General features: G+C 44.1%; 1 protein-coding gene across 7 annotated transcripts in view; it reads right to left on the bottom strand.

Annotated features, from left to right (window-relative positions):
- The window catches only part of bnc2 (basonuclin zinc finger protein 2), a 449,449-nt gene that overhangs the window by 219,115 nt on the left and 206,908 nt on the right, over window positions 1–23,426 (bottom strand). For 3 of the 7 annotated variants that reach the window (XM_080188297.1, XM_080188298.1, XM_080188299.1), the window contains exon 2: window positions 22,449–22,565. The exons of the other annotated variants lie outside the window; for them this stretch is intronic. In XM_080188297.1, coding sequence (XP_080044423.1) covers window positions 22,449–22,565 — 117 coding nt within the window. The remainder of the gene's footprint in view (window positions 1–22,448; window positions 22,566–23,426) is intronic. 7 annotated transcript variants of the gene reach the window in all.

Below are 23,426 nucleotides of genomic sequence, written 5' to 3'. Positions count from 1 at the left end.
AATGTCACAGGTTGGAAGGTGCTGTTGAAGGAGCGTTGGTGAGTTGCATCTTGTAGGTGAGTACACACTGCTGCCACTATGCATCAGGAGTGAACGTTTGTGGATGTGGTGCCAATCAAGTGGGCTGCTTGGTGGTGTCGAGTTTCTTGGGCATTGTTGGAGCTGCACCCATCCAGGCAAGTGGAGAGCATTCCATCACATTCCTGACTTGTGCCTTGTTGATGGTGGACAGGTACAGTTGAGTTACTGTCTGCAGAATTCCAAGTATGTGACTTGTTCTCGTCTGGCCAGTTCAGTTTGGTGTTGGTCGATGGATTTTGATAGTGGGGGATTCAGTGATGATAATGCATTGAATGTAATGGGGAGGATGGTTCGATTGTCTCTCATTGGACACAAGAACACAAAGTAGAACTGGAGTGACCACCAGACCCTTCAAGCCTGCTCCGCCATTCAATGTGATCTAACCCTGCCTCAGTTCCTTTCCAGTGCCATTTCCCCGTACCCCTCTATTCCTCGATCTATCAAATATTTATCCACCTCCATTTTAAATACTTCTAATGATCCAGCCTCCACCACCCTTTGGAACGGAGAATTCCAGAGATTCACCACCGTCTGTGAGAAGGAATTTCTCCGCACCTCAGTTTTAAATGACTGGCCCTTTATCTTGTAGCTGTGTCCCCTTGTTCAAGACTAGTGAAAACATCTCACCATCTACCTTGTCAAGCCCCCTCAGGATCTTATATGCTTGAATAAGATCATCCCTCACTCTAAACTCCAAGGAATACCAGGCCCAGACTAGTCTTTCTTGATAAGACAATCCTCTGATCCCAGGAATTAGCCTGGTGAATCTCCTTTGGACTGCCTCCAATGTTACTGTGTCCTATTTAAGTTAAGTGGACCAAACCAGTGTTCCAGGTGAGGACTCATTAACACCCTGTACAACTGGTCACTGCCTAACAAACTGGTGCCAATTTTACTTGCCAGTCATCAGCCCACGTCTGAATATTGTCTCGGTCTCACTGCATTTGGACACGAACCACTTCAGTGTCTGAGAAGTTCCAAATGGAACTGAACATATCAGTGAACATCCCACTCCTGACCTTATCATGGATGGGTGATGGGCTCCTGGAACTCGCTGCCAGGGGAGGCAGTGGAAGCAGATACCACAGTGAGTTTTAAGGGATGTCTAGACAAATACATGAATAGGATGGGAATGGAGGGGTATGGTCCCCAGAAGGGTAGGGGGTTTTAGTTCAGTTGGGGCAGCATGTTGGGTGCAGGCTCGGAGGGCCTGTTCCTGTGCTGTAATTTTCTTTGTTCTTGGAAGGTCAGGTCATTGATGAAGCAGCTGTAGATGGTTGTGTCTCGGGCACTACCCTGAGGAACGCCTGCAGTGATGCCCTGGAGCTGAGATGATTGACTTCCAAACACGACATCCATCTTCCAGTGGAACTTTTCCACTTGATTCTCACCAACACCAATTTTGCTCCAACTCCTTGATGCTCTATTCGATGAAATGCTGTCTTGATGTCAAGGGCAATCACAATTACCTTGAGTTCAGCTCTTTTGTCCATGTTTGGATACGGATCAGGAGCTGAGCGACCCTGGAAGATCCCAAACTGGGCCTTAGTGAGCAGATTATTGCTAAATGCTGTTTGATGGCACTGTTGACAACCAAGTTCCATCACTTTGCTGATGATTGAGAGGAGACTGACTGAGAAATGCACCAAATTTAACTTCATTTGTGGATGGGATAGACTGGATAATATTCCACATCAGATAGATTTTGTAGCTTTACTCAAATAACTTGAGAAGCGACACAGCTAGTCCTGGAACACAAGTCTTCAGTACTATTGCCAAGTTATCACCACAGCCTGGAGCCCTGCAGCATCCAGTGCTTTCAGCCATTTCTGGATATCATGTGGAGTGAATCAAATTAGCGAAAGACTGGTACCCGTGATGCTGGGGCATCGGAGGGGGAGGGCAGCTAGGATCATTCACTCGGCATTTCTGGTGAAGATAATTGCAAAGACTTCAGCCTTATCTTTTGTACTGATGTGTTGGATTGCCCATTTGATGGGGCATTTTTGTGGAGCCTCCTTCTCCAGTTAGTTGTTTAATTGCTCACCACCATTCACAACTGGACGTGCTAGAACTGCAGAGCTTTGGCTGATCCATCTGTTCTGGGACTGCTTTGCACTCTTATACACTGCTTCCAGTGTCTGGCACACAAGTGGTCCAGTGTTGTAGGCTGATGTCTAATTTTTAGGTACGAATGGCACTGCCCCTGGTATGCCCTCCTGCACTCTTCATCGGCTTGGAGGGAGAGTGAGGGATGACGACCATGAGATTACAGATTGTGGTGGATGAAACCTTTTGGGTGATGATGACGGTCCAATCACTGCGTGTTCCAGATTCTCCTACTTCACTCTCATTCCATCCACACTTCCCTCATTCCTTTCTCCCTCACGTTTATCCAGCTTCCCCGCAAACGCATTGGAGTTCTGGGCTTGAGGATTGCATGTTGTCACCAGTCAGGGAGCAAGCCACTTTTACGCCCAGAAGACTTACTGAGGAACTCAGCAAAATGATGTCGCATCCAAGCAACAGTAACTCGAATATTTATACAGGCTTCAATTTTTGTAAAAAACTTGATTGTGGTTCACAATTAAACAGTTACAGATTTCCGGACATGTTTCGCCCCCTACCCTGATTTTACCACATCCTAATGAAAACACGACCAGCTTGGCTCAAAAACCAGAAGGTTCCAGCTAATGAATCACATACTTTACAGCAGATACAGTAAGTATTACCAGCTGTGACATTCACATTCTGCCAATTGAACTGTGGCAATCTCGGCAGAACAAGGCTGACACATTTGAAACCAGCTGTACTACAAACCACAAGCAGAAAAGCTTCCAGCTGCCTTGTCAGGGGCTCTTTTGTCTTTCTGTTTGTCTCGCCACTTGTCCCTCGACTGCTGCACACACACGCAGCCATCTTGTTTTTACAAAGTCTAGGGAATCTAGAACTTTTCCAAGGCTAATATCAGCATTGTACATCTCTCAGGGGAAAGCATTTACCGATCAATAGTTTCTTTTCAAAAGCACAACTCCTCGTCTCCCCCCCCCATCCCCCCACCCCCCCCATGTTACAGCCTTGAAAATATATTCCAAAGCCATCTACTCGCCTTGCTTCCTGCTTTGAAAAGTAGGGAGGTTTCCTTCCTCCCAAAAGTTTAGGAGGAAAATTCCATCTTTTTCCCCCCAAAGCAGCATTTTTTGGAGCAGACAGGGAGTTCGGCACTGCAGAGAGTGTGGGGGTCTTTTTGGAGTGGACAGGGAGTTTGGCACTGCAGAGAGTATGGGGTTACAAGAAATGTTCCACAAGTGTTAGGCATATTTTCTACTCTCTTGCAAGTACTTTGAACAGCTTTATCGTGCTCAAGTGAAAGAAATTGCAGCAATCAGGGGTGTGATATTGTATGGTTGAATTTAAACACCTCCTGGAATGTGTTTACGCTGTGCAATCCATTAAGTGAGCATTTAGTGCAGTTAGTGTTTTTCTATTCCCTGGAGTTCATTAGCACATTCCTTGGGGAAGGTGTTACCACTAACACCTAATGGAATACAAAGGCAGCCATCAGAGAAAGGAGCAGCACAAGGTAACATCTGGAATTTGCTTCGATCCACAATCTCACCACACAATCGAGTCCTATTTCCACCCATGTACCACTGTCTGTCTCCAACCCTGCCTCATCCTCATCTCTGTTGCTTCCAAAGTGGAATATTTCAAAGCTCTCCCTCTCAGTCTCCCATTTTCCACTCTCAGTCAACTAGAGCTCATTCAGAACTCACTTTCTACTTCACACTAAATCCCATCAACCCTTGAACTTGGTCAAGTTCCTGGTCTGACAACTCTTCATTTTAAGTTTCTCACCCTCGCTATTAAATCTTTCCTTAGCTCCATTACCACCACCCCTCCACACAGTACTCCCATTTCATCATTCCCTCATTGATGGCCATGCCTTCACCTGCCCTAGCTCTGGAAATTCCTCCTTAAACTTTTCCTCCCTTTCAGCAGGCTCTTCAAACATTTTTTTAAAAAAAGCTCCTTAAAACATCTCACTCGCCCGAATATTTGTTGATGTGTTTCAGTGTTAAACACTCTGTTAAAGGATGGGATCATAGGAAGAGGAGTGGGCCATTCAACCCTTCAATCCTGCTCCACCATGCAAGAAATCATGGCTGACCATCCAACTTCAACACTAACTCTGCTTTAAACACTCTCAATGCCTGAGTTTCCACAGTCCTCTGGAGTACAGAATTCCAAACATTCACAACCTTCAATGTTAAGAAATTTCACCTCATCTTGGTCCTAAGTGGCTCCCCCTTTACTTTAAAACTGTGTCCCCTGGTTCCAGACTCCCCAATCAAGGGAAACATCTTACCCACATTCTACCCTGTCTATTCCTTTATGTATTTTGCACGTTTCATTGAAATCATATCTCGTCCTTTGCAGCTCAAGTGATTACAGTTTTCCCAATCTCTATTCATAAAACAGTCCCACCATCCCAAGAACAAGACTAGTAAACCTTGGTTGCAATCCATCTATGGCAATAATATCCTTCCTAAGGTAAGGGGGACCAAAATTGCACACAGTGCTCCTGATACAGTCTAACCAATATAAGTGAAGCAAGACTTTGCTAGTCCTGTATTGAAGTCCTCTTGCAAGAAAGGATGCATCTTAGGTGTTAAGGCGCTTTGGAAATGAATATTGTTGTCGCATAGGAGTATAAGCTTATATGTTAACATACTGCAATGATATACTATACAGCATGATATTACAGTTGTGAATAGTCTGGTTGTTACAGACAGCAGGTGACAGAATCCAGGGGAGGGTCATCAAACTCGCAGAAACTCTCAGAGCCAGTTTCACACACAGCAAGTTGAAGATCATGCCCATTGTCTCGAAAGCATTAACCCATCTGAAGGGTTAATTCAAAACAAGCGCTGGAACAAACCTGCTTGTTTTACGCACGGGTTTCACTTAGCATGATACAAAATGCTGATTTCTGGAGGCTTCTTTCTGACGCTGTTTCCCACCCTGTTCTGTAACATCAGAGCACTGAGAGCAGTTTTGGGCCCTGTATCTAAGGATAGATGTGCTGGCCTCAGAAATGGTCCAGTTGAGGTTCAGGAGAATGATCCCTGGAATGAAGAACTTGTCTTATGAGGATCGGTTGAGGACTCTGGGTCTGCACTCATTGCAGTTTAGAAGGATGAGGAGGAATCTTATGCAGACTTAGAGGATACTGTGAGGCTTGGATAGAGTGGATGTGGAGAGGATGTTTCCACTAGTAGGAAAACTAGAACCAGAGGCCACAACCTCAGGCTAAAGGGACAATCCTTTAAAACAGAGAGGAGGAGGAATTTTGTCAGCCAGGAAGTGGTAAATTTGTGGAGGCCAGGCCATTGAGTGTCTTTCAGACAGAGACAGAAAGGTTCTTGATTAATAAGGGGATCAGGGGTTATAGGGAAAAAGGCAGGAGAATAGGAATGAGAAAAATATCAGCCATGATGGGAGCAGACTCGATGGGCTGAGTGGCCTAACTCTGCTCCTATGTTTTATGGTCTTACCAGCCATCATCAGTAAAATAATAAAATGAGGAAACCTCTTTAGATTCATAAAATCAAATTACTGCGGATGCTGGAATCTGAAACCAAAAAAGAAAATGCTGGAAAATCTTAGGAGATCTGGCAGCATCTGCAAGGAGGGAAAAGTGCTGATGTTTCCAGTCCAAATGACCCTTTGTCTTACAGATGCTGCCACACCTAAGATTTTCCAGCGCTTTCTCTTTTGGTCTTTAGATTCATGCCAGGCTAACTTTGCCCCAATTAACAAATGAAAGAAGCCATATCTACATATCTGTAGGAGATTAGAGATCTCAAAAGTTCCACATTCCTCGGGTTGGAAACCCAAATATTAAGCTTATTATCTCGAACCCCCTGTTGAGGTGACAGAGTGACCATTCCATGCACCCCTGGGGTGAGTTTGCCCCTGGTGTAACACCTCTTTCATTGTTCTGTTCATACTAACAGCTTCACCTCTTGCAGCCGGGAATTGAACCCGGGTCCCTGGCGCTGTGTGGCAGCAGCACTAATCACTGTGCCACCATGCCAGTCCTTGGCACTATGTGGACACCTTTAGCTAGTTCAAGAAGCAGCTAGCTCCTCTTCCAATGTCATTCCATTTATTGAGGAAGGCTGTGCACAAAGTGGCTGCTGTGTTTTCCTACATTACAAACAGTGACTTCATTTCAAAATATTCCATTTGTTATAAAGCACTTTGGAACAGTCAAGGACATGAAAGATGCTTCACAGTGATTAGAACTGCTGCCTCACAGCACCAGGGCCTGGCATGGTGGCGCAGTGATTAGCAATGCTGCCTCACAGGGCCAGGGACCAGTTTCGATTCCCGGCTTAGGTCATTGTTTGTGTGGAGTTTGCACATTCTCCCAGTGTCTGCATGAGTTTCCTCCGGGTGCTCCCGTTCTCACAGTCCAAAGATGTGCCGGTTAGGTGCATTGGCCATGCTAAATTCTCCCTCAGTGTACCCAAACAAGTGCCAGAGTGTGGCGATGAGGGGATTTTTGCAGTAATCTCATTGCAGTATTAATGCAAGCCTGTTTGTGACACTAATAAATAAACATTAAGTTTAATAAATTCAAGTTCTTCATCTCTTTAGCTACTCCATCTCCAAGTATTAGATTCAGAAAACAAATCTTTGCTTTTGTATTCAAGCGTAAATATTCAAACGACTTGAGTTCTTTGATTATTTAACATAGCTTGAGGGTTGGTGTGGAGATATTTAAAAGACACTTGGAGCGATTCTTACCTCTGGCCCCTGACAGATGGGGAAAAGATACCAGCCTGTTCCCCAATTCCTCTGCCTCAGAACACAAGAAACTGAAGCCATTTCAGGGGTAGGTTTGGGGCTGTCAGAACAAACCAGCAAAGGTCACTTTTCGCTTCTGCATTTGATTTGGGCCTCCAAAGGATTTTGTGCGCGTTTCTGTGCTGAAGGTGCAGTGTGTGGTGTACAGACCCACAGATAAGGCACAACAAATGGGAGCCCATTTGCCTCACTCCCTCTGCCTCCATATAATGTGGAGATGGCTCCAGGGTTGGTTTTGGACGGTCTTGCTGGAATCCCCTTTTAAAGTCTAACACTCAAACAGCTTGGCATTGGACACACAGATGGAGCAAGGGACCCTTAAAATGGGAACCAGAGTCCTCATGGCATTAGATTTGCATAACTAACCAATCAGCCGGCAGAATCAGACAGTGCACTAGCTACCCAAAGAGTGAGTCCTTTCACAATGGAGGGAATGGATAGTTTGATGCCAGTATATTGAAACGCTCCTGATGGCAAGGTCATTACTGTATCTTTAATCCTGGTGACTGCCAACGACAATCAGCCCAAGCATTTTAACACTGTCAGCAGTTACAGGCCAATGTAAATAGGCTTTGAACAGAGACCGAGGGAGAATACTGCTGCTTTAAGCAGGTTTTAGTTCCTTAGGTAGCTTATAATGAAGACAAGCAAAGCGAATATCCCTCTGGCATTACAAAATAATATTTATTTAGACTTGTTATAGTGTTACCGAGGATAATTGGGCTCTTTGGACATGGGACCAACTGGGAGAAGATGTGAACCATTTACTGTGGGTACACAAACTATTAACAATTCCAATCTTGTTCCATTTCCACGCATATTTAGCGTTCCTGCCCCACTGTTTCAGCAGCTCAACCCACTTTACGCTCGACTTATCACCCATAAGTTTTAATATCGACATTACCCTTGCAAATCTCCAGCATTGTTCATTCTCTTCCTTCAAAGCCTGGGAGTACACTTTAATTCTGCTGTTCCTTCAATTATTAAGAATTGCAGTGCGTTGATAAATCCCATAGTTGAATGGTAATGTCTGTGGCCCCGTTTAGTGATTCAGGCAAGGCACTTGGATTACAAGGTGGCAGGGGGGTTCATTGGGAAAAAGAGTGTGCAGTTTTAAGGATTAAGTTTGAAGCAGCCCCAATCCTTCAAAATACAACATTTCACCAGTGAAGTAGCAGAGGGTCCACTTTCAGAGTGGAATGTATTTGGACACATTCTTATTCTAAATCCAGGGAGGTCAGATCAGCAGTTGTCACTTTATGACACCCCTCTGACGACAGTCAATAATTTAACTCAAGTATTTAATTGCTTTCAAAATAAACTTCAGGGAGTTGTACAGAGAAGGAGGAAGAATGGAGAAGATTCTCAGGCTGAGAGATAAAACCTGACCAGAGAGGCAGAACGTGAATTAAATCAATGGAACCAACTGAGTCATCAAAGCAAACTGGCCAATCTCGGCAGGCAGTGAGGGGGATAATACCAGCCATGGAACGCAGTTAACCATTGAACTTATTCAGTGGTTTCTGAATACCACCAATGCAACTTTAAGCGGAAACGTTAATCTGGAAGGTGAGCTACAGGCAGTAAAGCAGGCTCCAGGATTCCGCCAGGGTCACCACCAGCACAAGCTACTCGGTGAGGCTGTAAGGAGAGGTTCACAATTACAACTTACAGCACCGAGGGAGTGCCGCACTGTCAGAGGGTCAGTGCTGAGGGAGTGCCGCATTGTTGATGATGCTGTCTTTCAGATGAGGTGTAAAATAAAGCCCTGTCTACCCTCTCAAGGTGCATGTAAAGAAGGACAAAGGAATTCTCGCTGGCTTCCTGGTCAATATATAATCCTTGTGCAAAACCATTAAAAACAGATTGTCTGGTTGCTGTCACATTGCTGTTTGTGAGATCTTGCTGAGCGTAAATGTGAGCAGCACGGTGACACAGTGGTTAGCACCGCTACCTCACAGCACCAGGGACCCAGCTTTAATTCCCGGCTTGGATCACTGTCTGTGTGGAGTCTGTACGTTCTCCCCTTGTCTGTGTGGGTTTCCTCCGGGTTCCTCCCACAGTCCGAAAAACTTTCTGGTTAGGTGCATTGGCCATGCTAAATGTTCCCTCCGTGTACCTGAACAGGCGACTAGGAGTGTTTATCACAGTAACTTCATTGCAGTGTTAATGTGAGCCTACTTGTGACACTAATAAATAAACTAAACTAAACTGGCTGCTGTGTTTCTTACAGTGACCACAGTTCAAAAAAATGCTTCATTGGCTAAAAAGCGCTTTGGGACATCCAGGTGTTATGAAAGTTACTGGATAATGTCAAGTTTTGTTCATTCGGCACTCCAGTTCAGGAGTGGGAGCCACGACAGATCAGCCATGATCTTATTGAATGGCGGGGCAGGCTCGAGGGGCCAGATGGCCTACTCCTGCTCCTATTTCTTACGTTCTTATGTTCTTTCCAAGTAGATGTGAAAGATCTCATGACATTACACGAGAGGACAGAGAGGTTCTTCCCAGTGTCCTGGTTAATGTTTATTCCTCAATTAACAGCAAACAGATGGGTTATCCGGTCATTCCGACTTTGTGGGCACTTGCTCCGCTCACAATTCTGCCACGTTTTCTATATTACAAAAATGACGGTAAGTGCTTTGGGACACCTTGTGATCAGGAATGATGCAGGAAGAAAATCAATTGTGTTTTTTTAAAATTGGAATCAGATCCCGGTTAAATTTGATTTCCACATTAAAACTGGGTCCATCTCTGAAACAGGCAATGTTTTGGACACCGGGTAGCAAGCCCCTTTCAAAATGTCAGCGTCCCTATTGCTGGGGATAATGAAGTGTTACTGGAGAAGAGAGGGCGAAATGATGGACCCGGTTCCTCAGTCGATGCCCCCTCTGTTCACACCAGGTGTAGGAAGTGAAAATTGACCGCAGGGTTAACGGTTAAATCAGTAGTTGCCAATCAGTAGTAAGTATGGGCAGTGAGAATGCTGAAAGTGAGAGGATTGTTAAAATTACAAATGTTAACCTTTCACCGTGTCTGAAAACAAACAAATCCCCTTCCTCAGCAACCCGGAATTAAAAGTCACCTCGTCATGAATACTTGACCCATGTCTCTGCACTGGCTCAACCTCTCAGTCTCACAGTTAACTCCAGTATACTGCAGCACACAGTCTCAGAACAGTACATCTCACAGGGCAACCCCTGGGAGGGAACACCAGCTACACCTGAATATCTCACACAACACCCAACGATACACAATTTTGCAGTAACTTAGAGTCAGTAAAAGGAACCAACAGTCTCAAAATATCCAGATTAAAACTAAATCCGTGGAATATTCAACAACTAGGATTAATCTAACAGCAGAAGACAATTCAATTATTGTTCAAAGTTAGAACTGAACACCGATATTAATTCAACTCTGTTCTTTTCTCATTCATTCAACACACAATTTCTATGGGTTGTGTTGTTAGAATAATGATTGATATGTTTATTTATTGCTTCTGGGCTGTATAAGCAATCTGGTGTCACATTTCGACCTTTGTTCTGGAGTGTGAAAGTACAATCATGTTGGATGTATTAGTATTGAAGAAAGAAGTATTAACAGCCAGAGCTCAGAGAACACGACCTGGAGCTATTCGTGCACATGTGTGACTAGCACGCTCAGTTTGCACTCCTGGGAAGCCAGCAATGGTAAACATAGCAAGGACTGGCAGAATGCAGGTGTGTGGGATCTTGCCACAATGTTAGTGAACAACCTCTGTACCCGGAGAGCTGAGGTATTGGCATTGCTGTGACAGTCCAGAAGCACAAACAGTGACTGACCTGCTGCAACTTCCTTTACATTTTGGCACAAACCTTCCCAACAGTAACAACTTGACATCACAATCCTTCCTGAGCCAAGACACGCACTGCCATAGGTGCTATCACTACTTCCACAGGTGGTCAGCAGGAGGGTACCACATACTTCCTGGGTGTGTCAATAAAGGAGAAAACTCACCCTCATGGCTGTACTTTATTAGCTGGCTCCCTCCGAACTGAGGAAAAATATTAAGCAAATATAATTGTGCACGGCTCTGCAGACAACTCCCGTAGCGAGCAGGCAATAGAACAATTCCAATTCACAATTCCCTCGACAGCAGCACTCAGAATTTTGAAGGAAGTGGGTCTATTGTCCACAGTCTATAAATCTCATGTCTTAAAGAGATCACATCCTTTTCATTTTATTCAAGGCAAGGGAAATCTAAACAAGCTCCTTTAGCATTCGTCCTGTGCCTCTTACGAGGAGTGACTGGATCGAAGGCAAACAGCCTTCTCAACCTGTATCTCTGAACAGGAGGATTACCAAATCAACTCTATCCAACATCCACGTCAGGCTTTCGAATCAGGAATTAATTATAAAATAAATGATGTGCAATGGTCATCCGTACACAGCTTCCCCATAATGTTTACTAAACATGGATGTTAACGGAATAGTTCCAAACATGGGGAGTATGCTATTCTAATTTAGAACATAATGTAAGAACTCGGAGCAGGAGTCGACCATCTGGCCCCCCCGAGCCTGCTCTGCCATTTAATAAGATCATGGCTGATCTTTTCATGGACTCAGCTCCACTTACCCGCCCACTCATCAAAACCCTTAATTCCTTTACTGTTCAAATATTTATCTAACCTTGCCTTAAAACATGCAATGAGGGAGCCTCAACTGATTCACTGGACAAGGAGTTTACAACCCTTTGTGTGAAGAAGTTCCTCCTCAACTCAGTCCTAAATCTGCTCCCCCTTATTTTGAGGCCATGCCCCCTAGTTTTAGTTTCACCTGCCAGTGGAAACAACCTTCCTGCTTCTATCTTATCTGTTCCCTTCATAAATCATAGAATCATAGAAACCCTACAGTCCAGAAAGAGGCCATTTGGCCCATCGAGTCTGTACCAGCCACTCAGGCCCTACCCCCTTATCACTATAGATTTTTACTCACTCAACCTTCTAACCTACACATCTCAGGACACCAAGGGCCAATTTTAGCCTGACCAATCAACCTAACCCGCATATCTTTGGACTGTGGGAGGAAACTGGAGCACCTGGAGGAAACCCACACAGACACATGGAGAATGTGCAAACTTCATACAGACAGTGACCCGAGCTGGGAATCAAACCCAGGTCCCTGGAGCTGTGAAGCAATAGTGCTAACCACTGTGTTACTGTGCCGTCCAAATCTTATATGTTTCTATAAGATCTCTCTTTACAGAGGTTTTTTAGCTAGGGCAAAGCCCAGTGTTATTGCAAATGTACACCGAGCAAAGTATCTAAAGCACAACAATGGATTGCAACTCTATTAACTCCAAGCCAAGCTCACCAAGACTGCCAGGTTTTCCACATACAGGCAAAAGCTCAGGGCTGACTTGAATACTAAGTGAGTACTGAGACAATACATCATTCCAACCCCTGCCAAGGAAATTCATCAAAAAATTGTCAAAGATCAAATCCTGTTCATCAGCATCAAGAAACAAACAAACCTCTGAAAATGTGAGTGAGAAAGTTGAAGTACCTTGAACCATTGAAGAACTGGGCAGCGTTCCTGTTCCTTTAAAAGGATAAAGGAAAAGCAGGAGTTAGGGAACTGATTGTACCCCAGAGTAAAACAGCCAAATTCAAACTGAAGGAATCCAGGATTTCAGCCATGTGGAGAGACCGGGGAAGCTGGTGCTGTTCTCCTTTAAACAGAGAATAGAGGGGAGGGTTGATAAGTGTTCAAAATTATAAGAGTTTTTGATAGAGCAAGTAAGGAGAAACTGTTTTCACTCGCAAGAAGGTCAGTGTAGAGAAGAAACAGATTTAGGATAATCACCAAAAGAATGAGAAGGGGAGATTTTTTTCAAAAAAACAGAACAAATTATTGTGATTTGTAATGCACTTTCTGGATTTGATGGAAATCTTCATAAAGGAACTGAATATAAATACTTGAAAAAGGAAAGATTGGAAAGGCAATGGGGAAAAGAGCAACTGGGGATTGAGATGAATTGAGTAGGTTGTTCAAACAGCTAGCACAGGCACGATGGGCCAAATGGACTCTGACTGCACCGTATAATCCAGTTATTCTTATTTGATTGCCTTGCAGCTATCTGAAGGATTGAGATCTGAATTAACTTCTCATATTGTTGAATAGAGGCACAGAAATGGGGAATGGTCACATGCCGATTTACCTTCAAACAGGAATCCAGCATTCACCATTCTCAAAATGGCAGGAGTGGGCAAGAGTCCATTTTTGTCATGTTGATATAGTTTTGGTCTTTATTAGCTTCTGCCGGTGAACTGGGACTTGGGTCTCAAGAAGTTGATAACTTGACACAAACAACTCTAATCCTCCCACAGAGGTCTGGTGCAGAATTCGGGTTAGTGAATCTCAGTGGTTTAGTGATGTTTTGGAACATTGGGGAATAATCCCCAACAGGTTATTACTGAACAGAGAATCGAACTTCAATCTGAAATCAATGGACATTGGAACCAGGCAGTTTCTATAACAGGAGGTTGGTTAGTAATTTACCAGTTTTATACTTGGGCAATACGATAAAAATCTGCCTTTGTCTCTCTTATTGAACTGCTCTTAGTTCAGTTTGTCTTCTCTTGCCTCACTGTTTGTTCCAGTATTACACATTTTCCATATTCCAACGTCACACAGTCCCTGTGCTAATGTGAGGCTCATTCTCTTGTGACAATCTCGCTACTTCCATGGATATCAATATAGTGATCTGGTAATTCTTATCCTCATTTTAAAATTGCTTACTGCTCCCTATCCCTGCATTCTCCTCCAGGCCTCTTGGGGATCATTGCGTTCCTCTAACTCTGCCTCCTGAGCCTCCCCAGTTTTCTTTGCTCGGCCATTGCAGCCTTTCGACTGCCTGGGCTCTGAACTCTGGAGTTCCCTTTAAACCTCTTCATTCCTCCTTTAAACGCACCGCACTGACCAAGCTTGAGGCCACCTCGAATATTTCCAGATGTTGTTTCATGACCATCCTGTGAAGCAGCTTTACCAATGTTCAAATATTCAAGTGCTGTGTGATAAAGGTTGCTGCTGGTGAGCACTTTTAAGCTGATTTGTAGACACAGGAGTGCCCTATGGGAACAGGCAGTCAAGATTCATTTTCACACCTTAGTAAAGAGACCTTGATATCTTTGTGACCTCTGCCTAAAGCAGAAAACATTGACTCCAAGGAGCCGGCGATTGTGCAGAGTTTACAAGGAGCCGATGTTTGAGAAAAGATGAAAAATGATGGGGCAGAGAAAGAAACAGAAAGTCCAGCAGCATCTGAAAAGAGAAAAGACAGGTTAAGGTTCATCAAAACTGCTTTTCAGAGGGAAATCTTCACCCCAGAGGACAATATTTCCTCTTCTCTTTACAGATGGGGGAGTCCATGATTCATAAAAAAGAAAAATACTGCAGAGGCTCGGAATGCAAAATAAGAATAAAAATTGCTGGAAATACTCAGCAATTCCGTTCAATGACTTCTCATCATTCCAGTTCTGACAGAAGGTCTTGGGAAAATTTGGACAGGTTTGTTAAAGCCAGTTCATGTTCATTTCATTGGTTCGGGTTTTTTGACCAGGTAGTTGGAGTCCATTCGGCCCACTGAGCCTGTGCTGGCTGTTTGAAGGAGGCTCGGTGAGGATAATGTGATTGATGTGGAGTACAAGGACTTTGAGAAAGTCTGCCATAACAGGTTTGTCAGCTAAACTCTAATTCCTAGAACAAAAGGGACAGGAACAATATGGATGTGAAACTGGCTAAGTGACAGGCAACACAGAATAGGGGTGAACTACTGTTTCCCAGACAAGGAACAGTGCATAATGAGGTTCCTGAGGCATCAGTGTTAAGACCACGATATTTCTTGACATATATTAAAGACCAAGACTTGGGTGCCCACAGCACAATTTCAACATTTGAAGTTTGCACAAAACTTGAAGCATTGTGAGCTTTGAGGAAGATAATGTGGGACACTCAAAAGGACAGAGAGGCTGGCAGAATGGACACACCAGTGTCAGATTCAATGCCATGCAGAGATGTGTGAAGTGGCTCATTTTGGTAGGAGGAAGAAGTCAAGGCAATTTTAAACTAAAGAGTACAATTCTCAAGAATGAGCAGGAGCAGAGGGAGCTGGATGCATGTGTACCATTGGAGGCGATAGGGCAGTTGGAAGGAGCAGTTAATAAGGCAAATGGAAGCCTGATCAATAAAAGTGTGGAACATAAAAATAATGAAGTTAGGATGAACCTTTATAAAACACTAATTCAAGCTCTTGTGTCCAATTCCAAGTGACTTGAGGAAGAACATGAAGGTTTCAGAGAGAGTGCAGAAGAGGTTTACAAAAATGGTTCCAGGGATGAAGAACTTCAGTTACGAAGAGAGATTGGAGAAGCTCCGGCTACTTTTGGAGATTCAGTGACGATTTGACAAGAGTTTTCCAAATTGAAGGTTCGGGACATAACAGGAAGAGAGAAGCTGTTTCGATTGGCAGAAAGATTATGAAGGGGAGGTCACCAGTGTAAAGGTGATTGGCAAATGAAGCAACAACCACATGAGCAAAACATTCTACACATCGAGTATTCAGGATCTAAATGCACCGCCTGAGGGAGTGGCGGAGGCAGATTCAATTGTAGCTTTTGAGGAAGAATCAGATAATGACTGAAGAAAATAACTTTACAGGGAGAGAGGGAAAAGGCATCACAGACAGGGCAGGCTGAATGGCCTCTTCTGTTATGTAACAATTTTATGATTCTGGTCACGACTGAAACCTTAACACAATATTTTCACTCGACAGATGCTGCCAGACCTACTGAGTACGTCAAACGTTGTGTTTTTATTGCAACATCCAGTGTCTCTGGAAAAGTGGGAGATGATCAAAGTCAAGATGATCAGGTCAGGGCAATGGTGATAGACTCTGCTCCCCACACAAATTCCTTTAAAGATGTCAGTCATGGCTCAGTTGGTAGATATTAAAGTCTTTCCACCAGAAACCTGGTTATCCAGTCCAGGCCGATGCACTAGTGGTGGACTGAGGGAGTGCCGCATTGCCGGAGCGCTGCCTTTTGCCTGAGATGCTAATCCAAAGCCTGTGTACAGATAACCTGGTTATTATCAGGTTGCTGCTGTGGGATCAAAATAGAAAATGCTGGAAAATCTCAGCAGGTTTGGAGACACCTGTGGAGAGAGAACAGAGTTTCCAGTCTGGATGACCCTTCGTCAGAGCTCTGAGATGCTCCAGCATTTTCTGTTTTTGTTTCAGAATCCAGCATCCGCAGTAATTTGCTTTTAGGCTCTTTTTGTTTGTGGAAACTTGCTAAGTGCAAATTGGCTGCCACATTTCCTCTGTCACTGTAGTGACTACACTTCAAACTGTATTTTCTGCAGAGTGCTTTGGGCCACTGGGAGGTTGTGAAAGGTGCTACATAACACGTCACTCCTTCAAATGCCAGAAACAAAAAAGGAGGAAAAAAAATCTCAAGCATTCTTTTTCATTCCAAGAGTTATTCTTGTAAAAGTGAAGCCTTGTCATTTCTGTGGACATGGCACAGAGACACTGTTGACCTCCTCTGAGGGCCCAGATTGGGCTCGCTGTGTGTTCTGTGTGAAATGGACATCGGCATATATCTCGCCTGCACTTCTCCTGTGGGGTTTGTCCTTCTGTCTGGGTGGGGAATAGTTGTCTGTGCTCTACTGAGGTCAGGCTGCTTAGCTGACAGGTTCTGTCTTTGTACAAGAAAAGAATCAATACTTTGAGACGATGGCTGCACCCTCAGTGTAAAACAACAAACCTGTAAAGTCTGACATGTTTTCAGGCAAGCCAAGGCAGCTCTCAACTGATCTGCTCCCAGCAGCTGCTCCTGCTGTCTCCTGCTCGCAGGAGTAGGCAGCGAGTGAGAGAGGAGGACGGAACAAAGTGCTGAGGTACATTTCAGTGTCAGAGCCTAGAGCCATTAGTCACTCAATAAATCACACAAACTAAATACAGCGCACATTCCCATCGAACTGGGCTTTTTTTTATTTCAACAAGGGATCAGAGGGACAAAGAGCAAGGAACATGCTGTAATTATAACAAAAGGATAAACAAGCTGCTGATGATTTCAGAGGAACAGGCACAGCAAGAGCTGGCCACAGTTAGCACAAGAAATGATGCTTTTCACACAGAACATTCTGTGTTCACATTCCGAGAATGATATTAACAAAGGGGGTGGCCATTGAGACAGTCATATTCCATGTCCTTACCCTCACCTGGTAGTGTTAGAATTGGCAGGGATACGGGGCGATCAACTGCTGCTTGGCTCCAGGTAAGCACCTTTTCCTTTAATTTACCAGTTGCACACATCCACATGCCAGGATTTACAGGTGCACACTGAATACATGCAGCAACATATACTGAGAGAGGGAATTATTATTGCTATTTCTTTCATCTTGCTGGCAACTCAATTGGGAGATGATGTGTGGGGGGATAGCAGGTTAATTGGTGGTGCAGGAAGGGGAGGGGCAATATAAAAAGATGTCAAAACACATCCAAATTAGCTCTGGAGTGAGATGGTCCCAAAAGGAGGAAAGTGGGTCTCATACTCCACTTGAAATGATATCAAGTGGTCAGGGTGATCACAGATCCACACCTTCCTCAGCAGGACCTTCCAAAGCCAACTCCTGCTGCCATCAGATAAAAACAAATTACTGCGGATGCTGGAATCTGAAACTAAAGCTTTGACAAAGGGTCGTCTGGACTCAAAACGTCAGCTCATTTTCTCTCCTTACAGACGCTGCCAGACCTGCTGAGATTTTCCAGTGTTTTCCCTTTTGGTTCCTGCTGCAATCAGACTGCCTTACATTATCTGCCTTACATTAAGCTGATCTTTCTCTACACCCTAGCTATGACTTTAACACTACATTCTGCACCCTCTCCTTCCTTCTCCCCCGTGTACTCAGTATGTTTTATCTGTGTAGCGTGCAAGAAACAATACTTTTCATTGTACATCAATACACATGACAATAATCAATCAAATCCAATCATGATCTCTACCACTGCAAGTTCAAGGGCAGCAGACACTTGGGAACACCATCGCCTTCAAGTTCCCCTTCAAGTCACACCTGGACTTCACTGTCGCTGGGTCAAAATCCTGGCACCCCCTCTCTAACAGCACTGTGGGTGTACCTACATCTCAGAGGCTGCAGCAGAGCAAGAAGGCAACTCACCTCCAGCTTCTCAAGGGCAATAAATACTGGCCGAGGCAGCAACGTCCACAATCCATGAAAAGATTTCTTTACAATTGGTGGCCATTCAGCCCTTCAAATCTGCTCTACCATTCAGGTCAATCTTGGCTAAATTTTCCACTTATCTTCTTTGCGACTTCTTTCCCCAACAAAAATCTACCTATCCTGGAGATGGGGTTGGTTGGAGATTATCCCAGATTCCTCCTATCCGAGGTGCCAGCTTCACTTGCTTCAGTTCCATTCCGATTATCCGCCAACACCCAGCCCTGTCCGAACTTTAATTTTTCCTTCATGAAAACACCTGGGCACGTTAAAAAACATAAACATTTTGCTGCAAGAAATCTGATTTCAATCGCAAATTAGCCTCAAGAATTCCACCCGAGCAAACTCGAAAACAGGGATCAGATTGCAGCGATTTACCCCAACAGCTGGGGCAAATCAGAAATAAATTGGATAAAATGTTATATAAAGTCTATGATAGAGTTATATAAAGTAGTGTCTATATTACGTACATTAACATGAAACATTGTACCTGTCCCTAGCATCAGGGTTCAAGTCACGTTCCAGAGATTTGAGCACAACATGTAGGCTGACAGCACTGGTGCAGTACTGAGAGAGTGCTGCACTGTTGGAGGTGCAGTCCTTTGAATGGGATGTTAAACAGAGACTAATATACATTCACAGGCAAGATTCCATGGCATTATTTAAATGAGAGAATGGGGGCTCTCCCAGGTGGCCAGGTTCATATTTATCCCTCTACTCAGAGGCAGCTCATCCGGCCAAATCTCTGTGTTTGAAGAATCTTGTGGTGTGGGAATTGGATGTAATGTTGCATGATAACATTGGCCACATTTTCAAAGTACTAAACTGGCTGTAAAATGCTTTGTGATGGCCTCAGGCCTTTAAAGGCGCTATATAAATACGTGTCTTTCTTTCTCACACAATGTTTAAATCTCTTTATTGCAGAGATTCTTTTCCATCAAAAGTGACAACCTGAGATTAATTACCTTTCTCCCCCAAGTCCAAATCTAACTGAAAGACCATAAGCCAGTCAGCCCCTTGAGCTGCTTCGCCATCCAATTGGACCATGGCTTATCAAACTTGCCTCATGTTCACTTTCCTGCCCTTTTCCCGTAACCCTCGATTCCCTTACTGATCAAAAATCTATCTATCCCAGCCTTAAATATACACAGCCACTCTGCCCCCCACAGCTCTCTGTGGCAAGGAGATCCAAAGGCTTTCAACCCTCAAGAAATTCCTCTTCATTTCAGTCTTAAATTGGTGTTCCTTTATTGAGGCTGTGCCCTCTCGTCCAAAACTCTCCCACAAAAGGAGACACCCTCTCAGCATTTACCCTGTCTAGCCTCGTAAGAATCCGCAACATTTCAATGAGATCACCTCATAGTCTTCTAAATTCCAATGAGTAGAGCCCCAACCTTTCCCCACAAGACAATCCTTCCATATCAGGACTATCGTAGAGAACCTCTCTGAGCTGCCTCCAATGAAATAATATCTTTCCTTAAATAAAAGGACCAAAACTGCTCACAGTTCCAGGTATGGTCTCGCTTGTACCTTGTACAGTTACAGCAAGACTTCTCTACTCTTATACTCCAACCCCCTTGAAATAAGGGCCAACATTCCATTAGCCTTCCTGATTACCTGCTGTACCTGTGCTAGCTTTCTATGTTTCATGCAAAGTATCCCCAAGTCCTTTTGTGTTGCAGTTTTCTGCAGTTTTTCTCCATTTAAGTAATACTCTGTTCTTTTATTCTTCCTTCCAAAATGAACAACTTCACATTTTCCCACATTATACATTTGCCAACTTTTTGCCCACTTACTTAACCAATCAATATCTCTTCATACACTATTTATATCGCTCTCAACTTGCCTTTCCATCTATTTTTGTGTTGTCTGCAAATTTGGCTACAGGGACATTTGCTTCCTTCCTCCAAATCATTAATATATATTGTAAACAGTTGCGGTCCCAGCACTGACCCCACTGGTTAAGGTCACCAACCTGAAAAAGAACCCCTTATCCCTACTCACTGTTTCTTGAACATGAGCCAATTTTCTATCCACGCCAATATACTACCTCCAACACCATGGGCTCTTACGGTTCAACGTTTTGTGAGGAACCTCTGAAGCCCTTCTGAAAGTCCAAATAGAACACATCTACCAGTTCTCCTCCATCCGTTCCGGTTGAGATTTCCTTGAGAAACTTCAATAAATTAGTCAGACACGATTTCCCTTTCATGAAGCCATGCTGACTCTAGAACAAAGGTAACTTTCATTTTACAAACGGTCATTCCAATGTTATTGGAAAACCACTCTCCCCCACCCCCCAACAGAAAGACCGTCACACCACCCCCTCACCCAGACCCACACCACACTCTCCCTTCCCCCCCACAATTGCATCCAAAGTATCAGTCAATGAGTTTGTACAGTTTACAACAGGAAATTCAAATGAAAATTCAGGAAATGAAAGAAACTAGTCTCAACCCAAACTCGCTAAGTTTGTTTTTGATCACTGGATACTGGGTGACCAATAGGTGTCAAGCATCCACACTAGAAGGTGATGATTCTTCCAATCAGATAGCTAATGTGATAGCTATAAATTCTTTATTTAGAATCACAGAATTTCCACAGTGCAGAAGGAGGCCATTTGGCCCATTGAGTCTGCATCAACAGCAATCCCACCATGGCCTATCCCCATAACCCCGTGTATTTACCCTGCAAATCCCCCTGATACTAAGGGGCAAACAACCTAACCTGCACATCTTTGGACCGTGGGAGGAAACCCATGCAGACATGGGGAGAACGTGCAAACTCCACACAGACAGTGACCCGAGGCTGGAATTGAACCCAGGTCCTTGGCGCTGAGGGGCAGCACTGCTAACCCCCTATGCCACCCAAATATGATTACATCTTCATATGTTAGTTAGAAATTTAAAATTGATTTCTAAACAAATCGTATCCATACATTATTCCTGTATTCCTAATCTTAAACTACACCACTTATACCAAACAAACACTTTTGCAGAGAACTGAGCACTTTGAGATGGAATGGGGAGAGGCAATATAGACTTAATGACCTGATTCTGAAGATGATGCTGGAACAGATGGACCTGGGAGTGCATGTGCATCTATCTTTGAAGGGGGCAAAACATATCCAGAGAGAATAGTTGGCAAAGCCCACTGATCTTGGGAAATCAGGGATGTTACGCTGAATCTTTATAAATCTCTGGCTAGGATCCATCTCGAGAATTGGGTTGGGGTCTGATCACCACACTTTAGGAAGGATGTGAAAGTGTTTCAGGTGGTGAGAATACTCAGCAGAATGGTCCCTGGGATGGGTGAATCTTTAGTTACAAAGCAAAGTTGGAAAGAGTGGTTTTATTCTTCATGGAGAAGAGAACATTGAGGGGTGATTTGATAAGAGGTGTACAAGATTATGACCATTATTAGATAAGGTAGACAAAGAAACACTCAGTAGCTGATGATGGAAGAACAAAGGGGACACAGATTTAAAATTTGGGGTAAAAAAGACGCAGGAGGAAGACATACTGAACAGTAATGTCCTGAAACTCGCTAATTATAAGGGTTGTGGACGTGGAAACAATTAATGATTTTAAAAAGGAAATTGTTTGGCTACTTGAAAGATATAAATTTATAGGGTGAGGGAGAGCAAACAAGGGAATGGCACAGAATGGATTTCTCCAGGGGAGCTGGCAAGGATTCCATGCACCGGGCAAAGCAGCAGAGTGAGGGGGAGCTGGTGGAGACATAACTCAGCAAGGTTACATCAAAATCAATGTCAAACTTACCTGTGGTCCTGTCCTGGCAGCGGGCTCAGCCAGTCAGAGTGTGGCAGCATGCTGCTCGAAACAGGTGCAAAGAATCTTCATATTCTCAAAAGACCCAACAGCAAATGGAAAAAGCCAATATTGGTAAGCGAGAGAGGAGCTTAACGGGAACTGATACATAACTGTGCCCATTATGAACCATATTAATCCCTTATTACAATACACATGTACAGTGGGTGACATTGTGAAGTGCAAACAGTCTGGGCAATACTAGGATTGGGTATGTAACTTTCTAAAGAACATTACCTATACCAATTTGCTTGTAAAAAATAACTTTTCCCATCGTGACAGAGTTGATGTGAAGTTGAGGATCCCTCGCATTATCATTATTTGACAGTGACAACAAAACACAACCAGTACAGTTTGATGACAATATCCAGCAGCACTTACTCCCATGTGGTGCAGCTTCCAGTCCTCAATCACTCGAGACTCTGTGCAGTGCGGGAGAATGTGGCTGGACCTTGACTGCCTTTGAAGTGGATCTACACTTCTGACTTGGAATGTGAGCTGGAAGAGGAAATGACATCAGGAGCACATTTTCCATGTGTCCAAAAGTGACACAAAACTCCCAAAGCCAATCAGTACAAAAGGAACAGGGATTAATTTCTCTCTCTCCGTCTTTGCCACAGGTAAAGGGTAATTATAACAAGTTATTCAGTGCCCATTATCACATTCAAAAGATCAATCATATACCTTTGAACTGTTCTGAATGACGGTGTGGTTAAAACAATAGCATATGTCTCACCCTCAAATGTGCATGCTCCAAGCATTAGCAGTGATTAATCATCTTGTAACGGGAACATAAATTAATTTAAATTAAATTACTTCTAAGTATCTTGTAGCACGAGAGAGTATTTTTGCATCAAGTCTAATCAGCCTCCACAAACAATGAAATCATCATTCTTGACTACATATCCTGCTGGAGTTGATTCTCGAATAGTGTAAAACAGAGGAAAGTACAGCCCATTTCACCGCGAATATCAGCAATTCGCAACATGACCCTGCAGAAGACTTTGAATAAACCTCAAGCCCATAGAGTTCCCAACCTCATCTGAGTCCGTACACCCCCACACAGCACCCGCCACCGCCACCCACACACACAGCACCCGCCACCCCCATACACCCACACACACAGCACCCACCACCCCCATACACCCCCACACAGCACCCGCCATCCCCATACACCCCCCGCCACACACACACACACCACCCGCCACCCCCATACACCCACGCACCCCCCGCCACACACACACACACACCACCCGCCACCCCCATACACCCACACACACACAGCACCCACCACACCCAACCCCATGCACACTCCTCCCCCCACAAGACATACATACACTCATTCTGACCTCACACATG

The sequence above is a fragment of the Carcharhinus amblyrhynchos genome, chromosome 5, assembly GCF_965287045.1.
Source record: "Carcharhinus amblyrhynchos chromosome 5, sCarAmb.v2.hapA, whole genome shotgun sequence".
NCBI classification, from domain to species: domain Eukaryota; kingdom Metazoa; phylum Chordata; class Chondrichthyes; order Carcharhiniformes; family Carcharhinidae; genus Carcharhinus; species Carcharhinus amblyrhynchos.
This window is presented reverse-complemented; position numbering and strand designations above follow the sequence as displayed.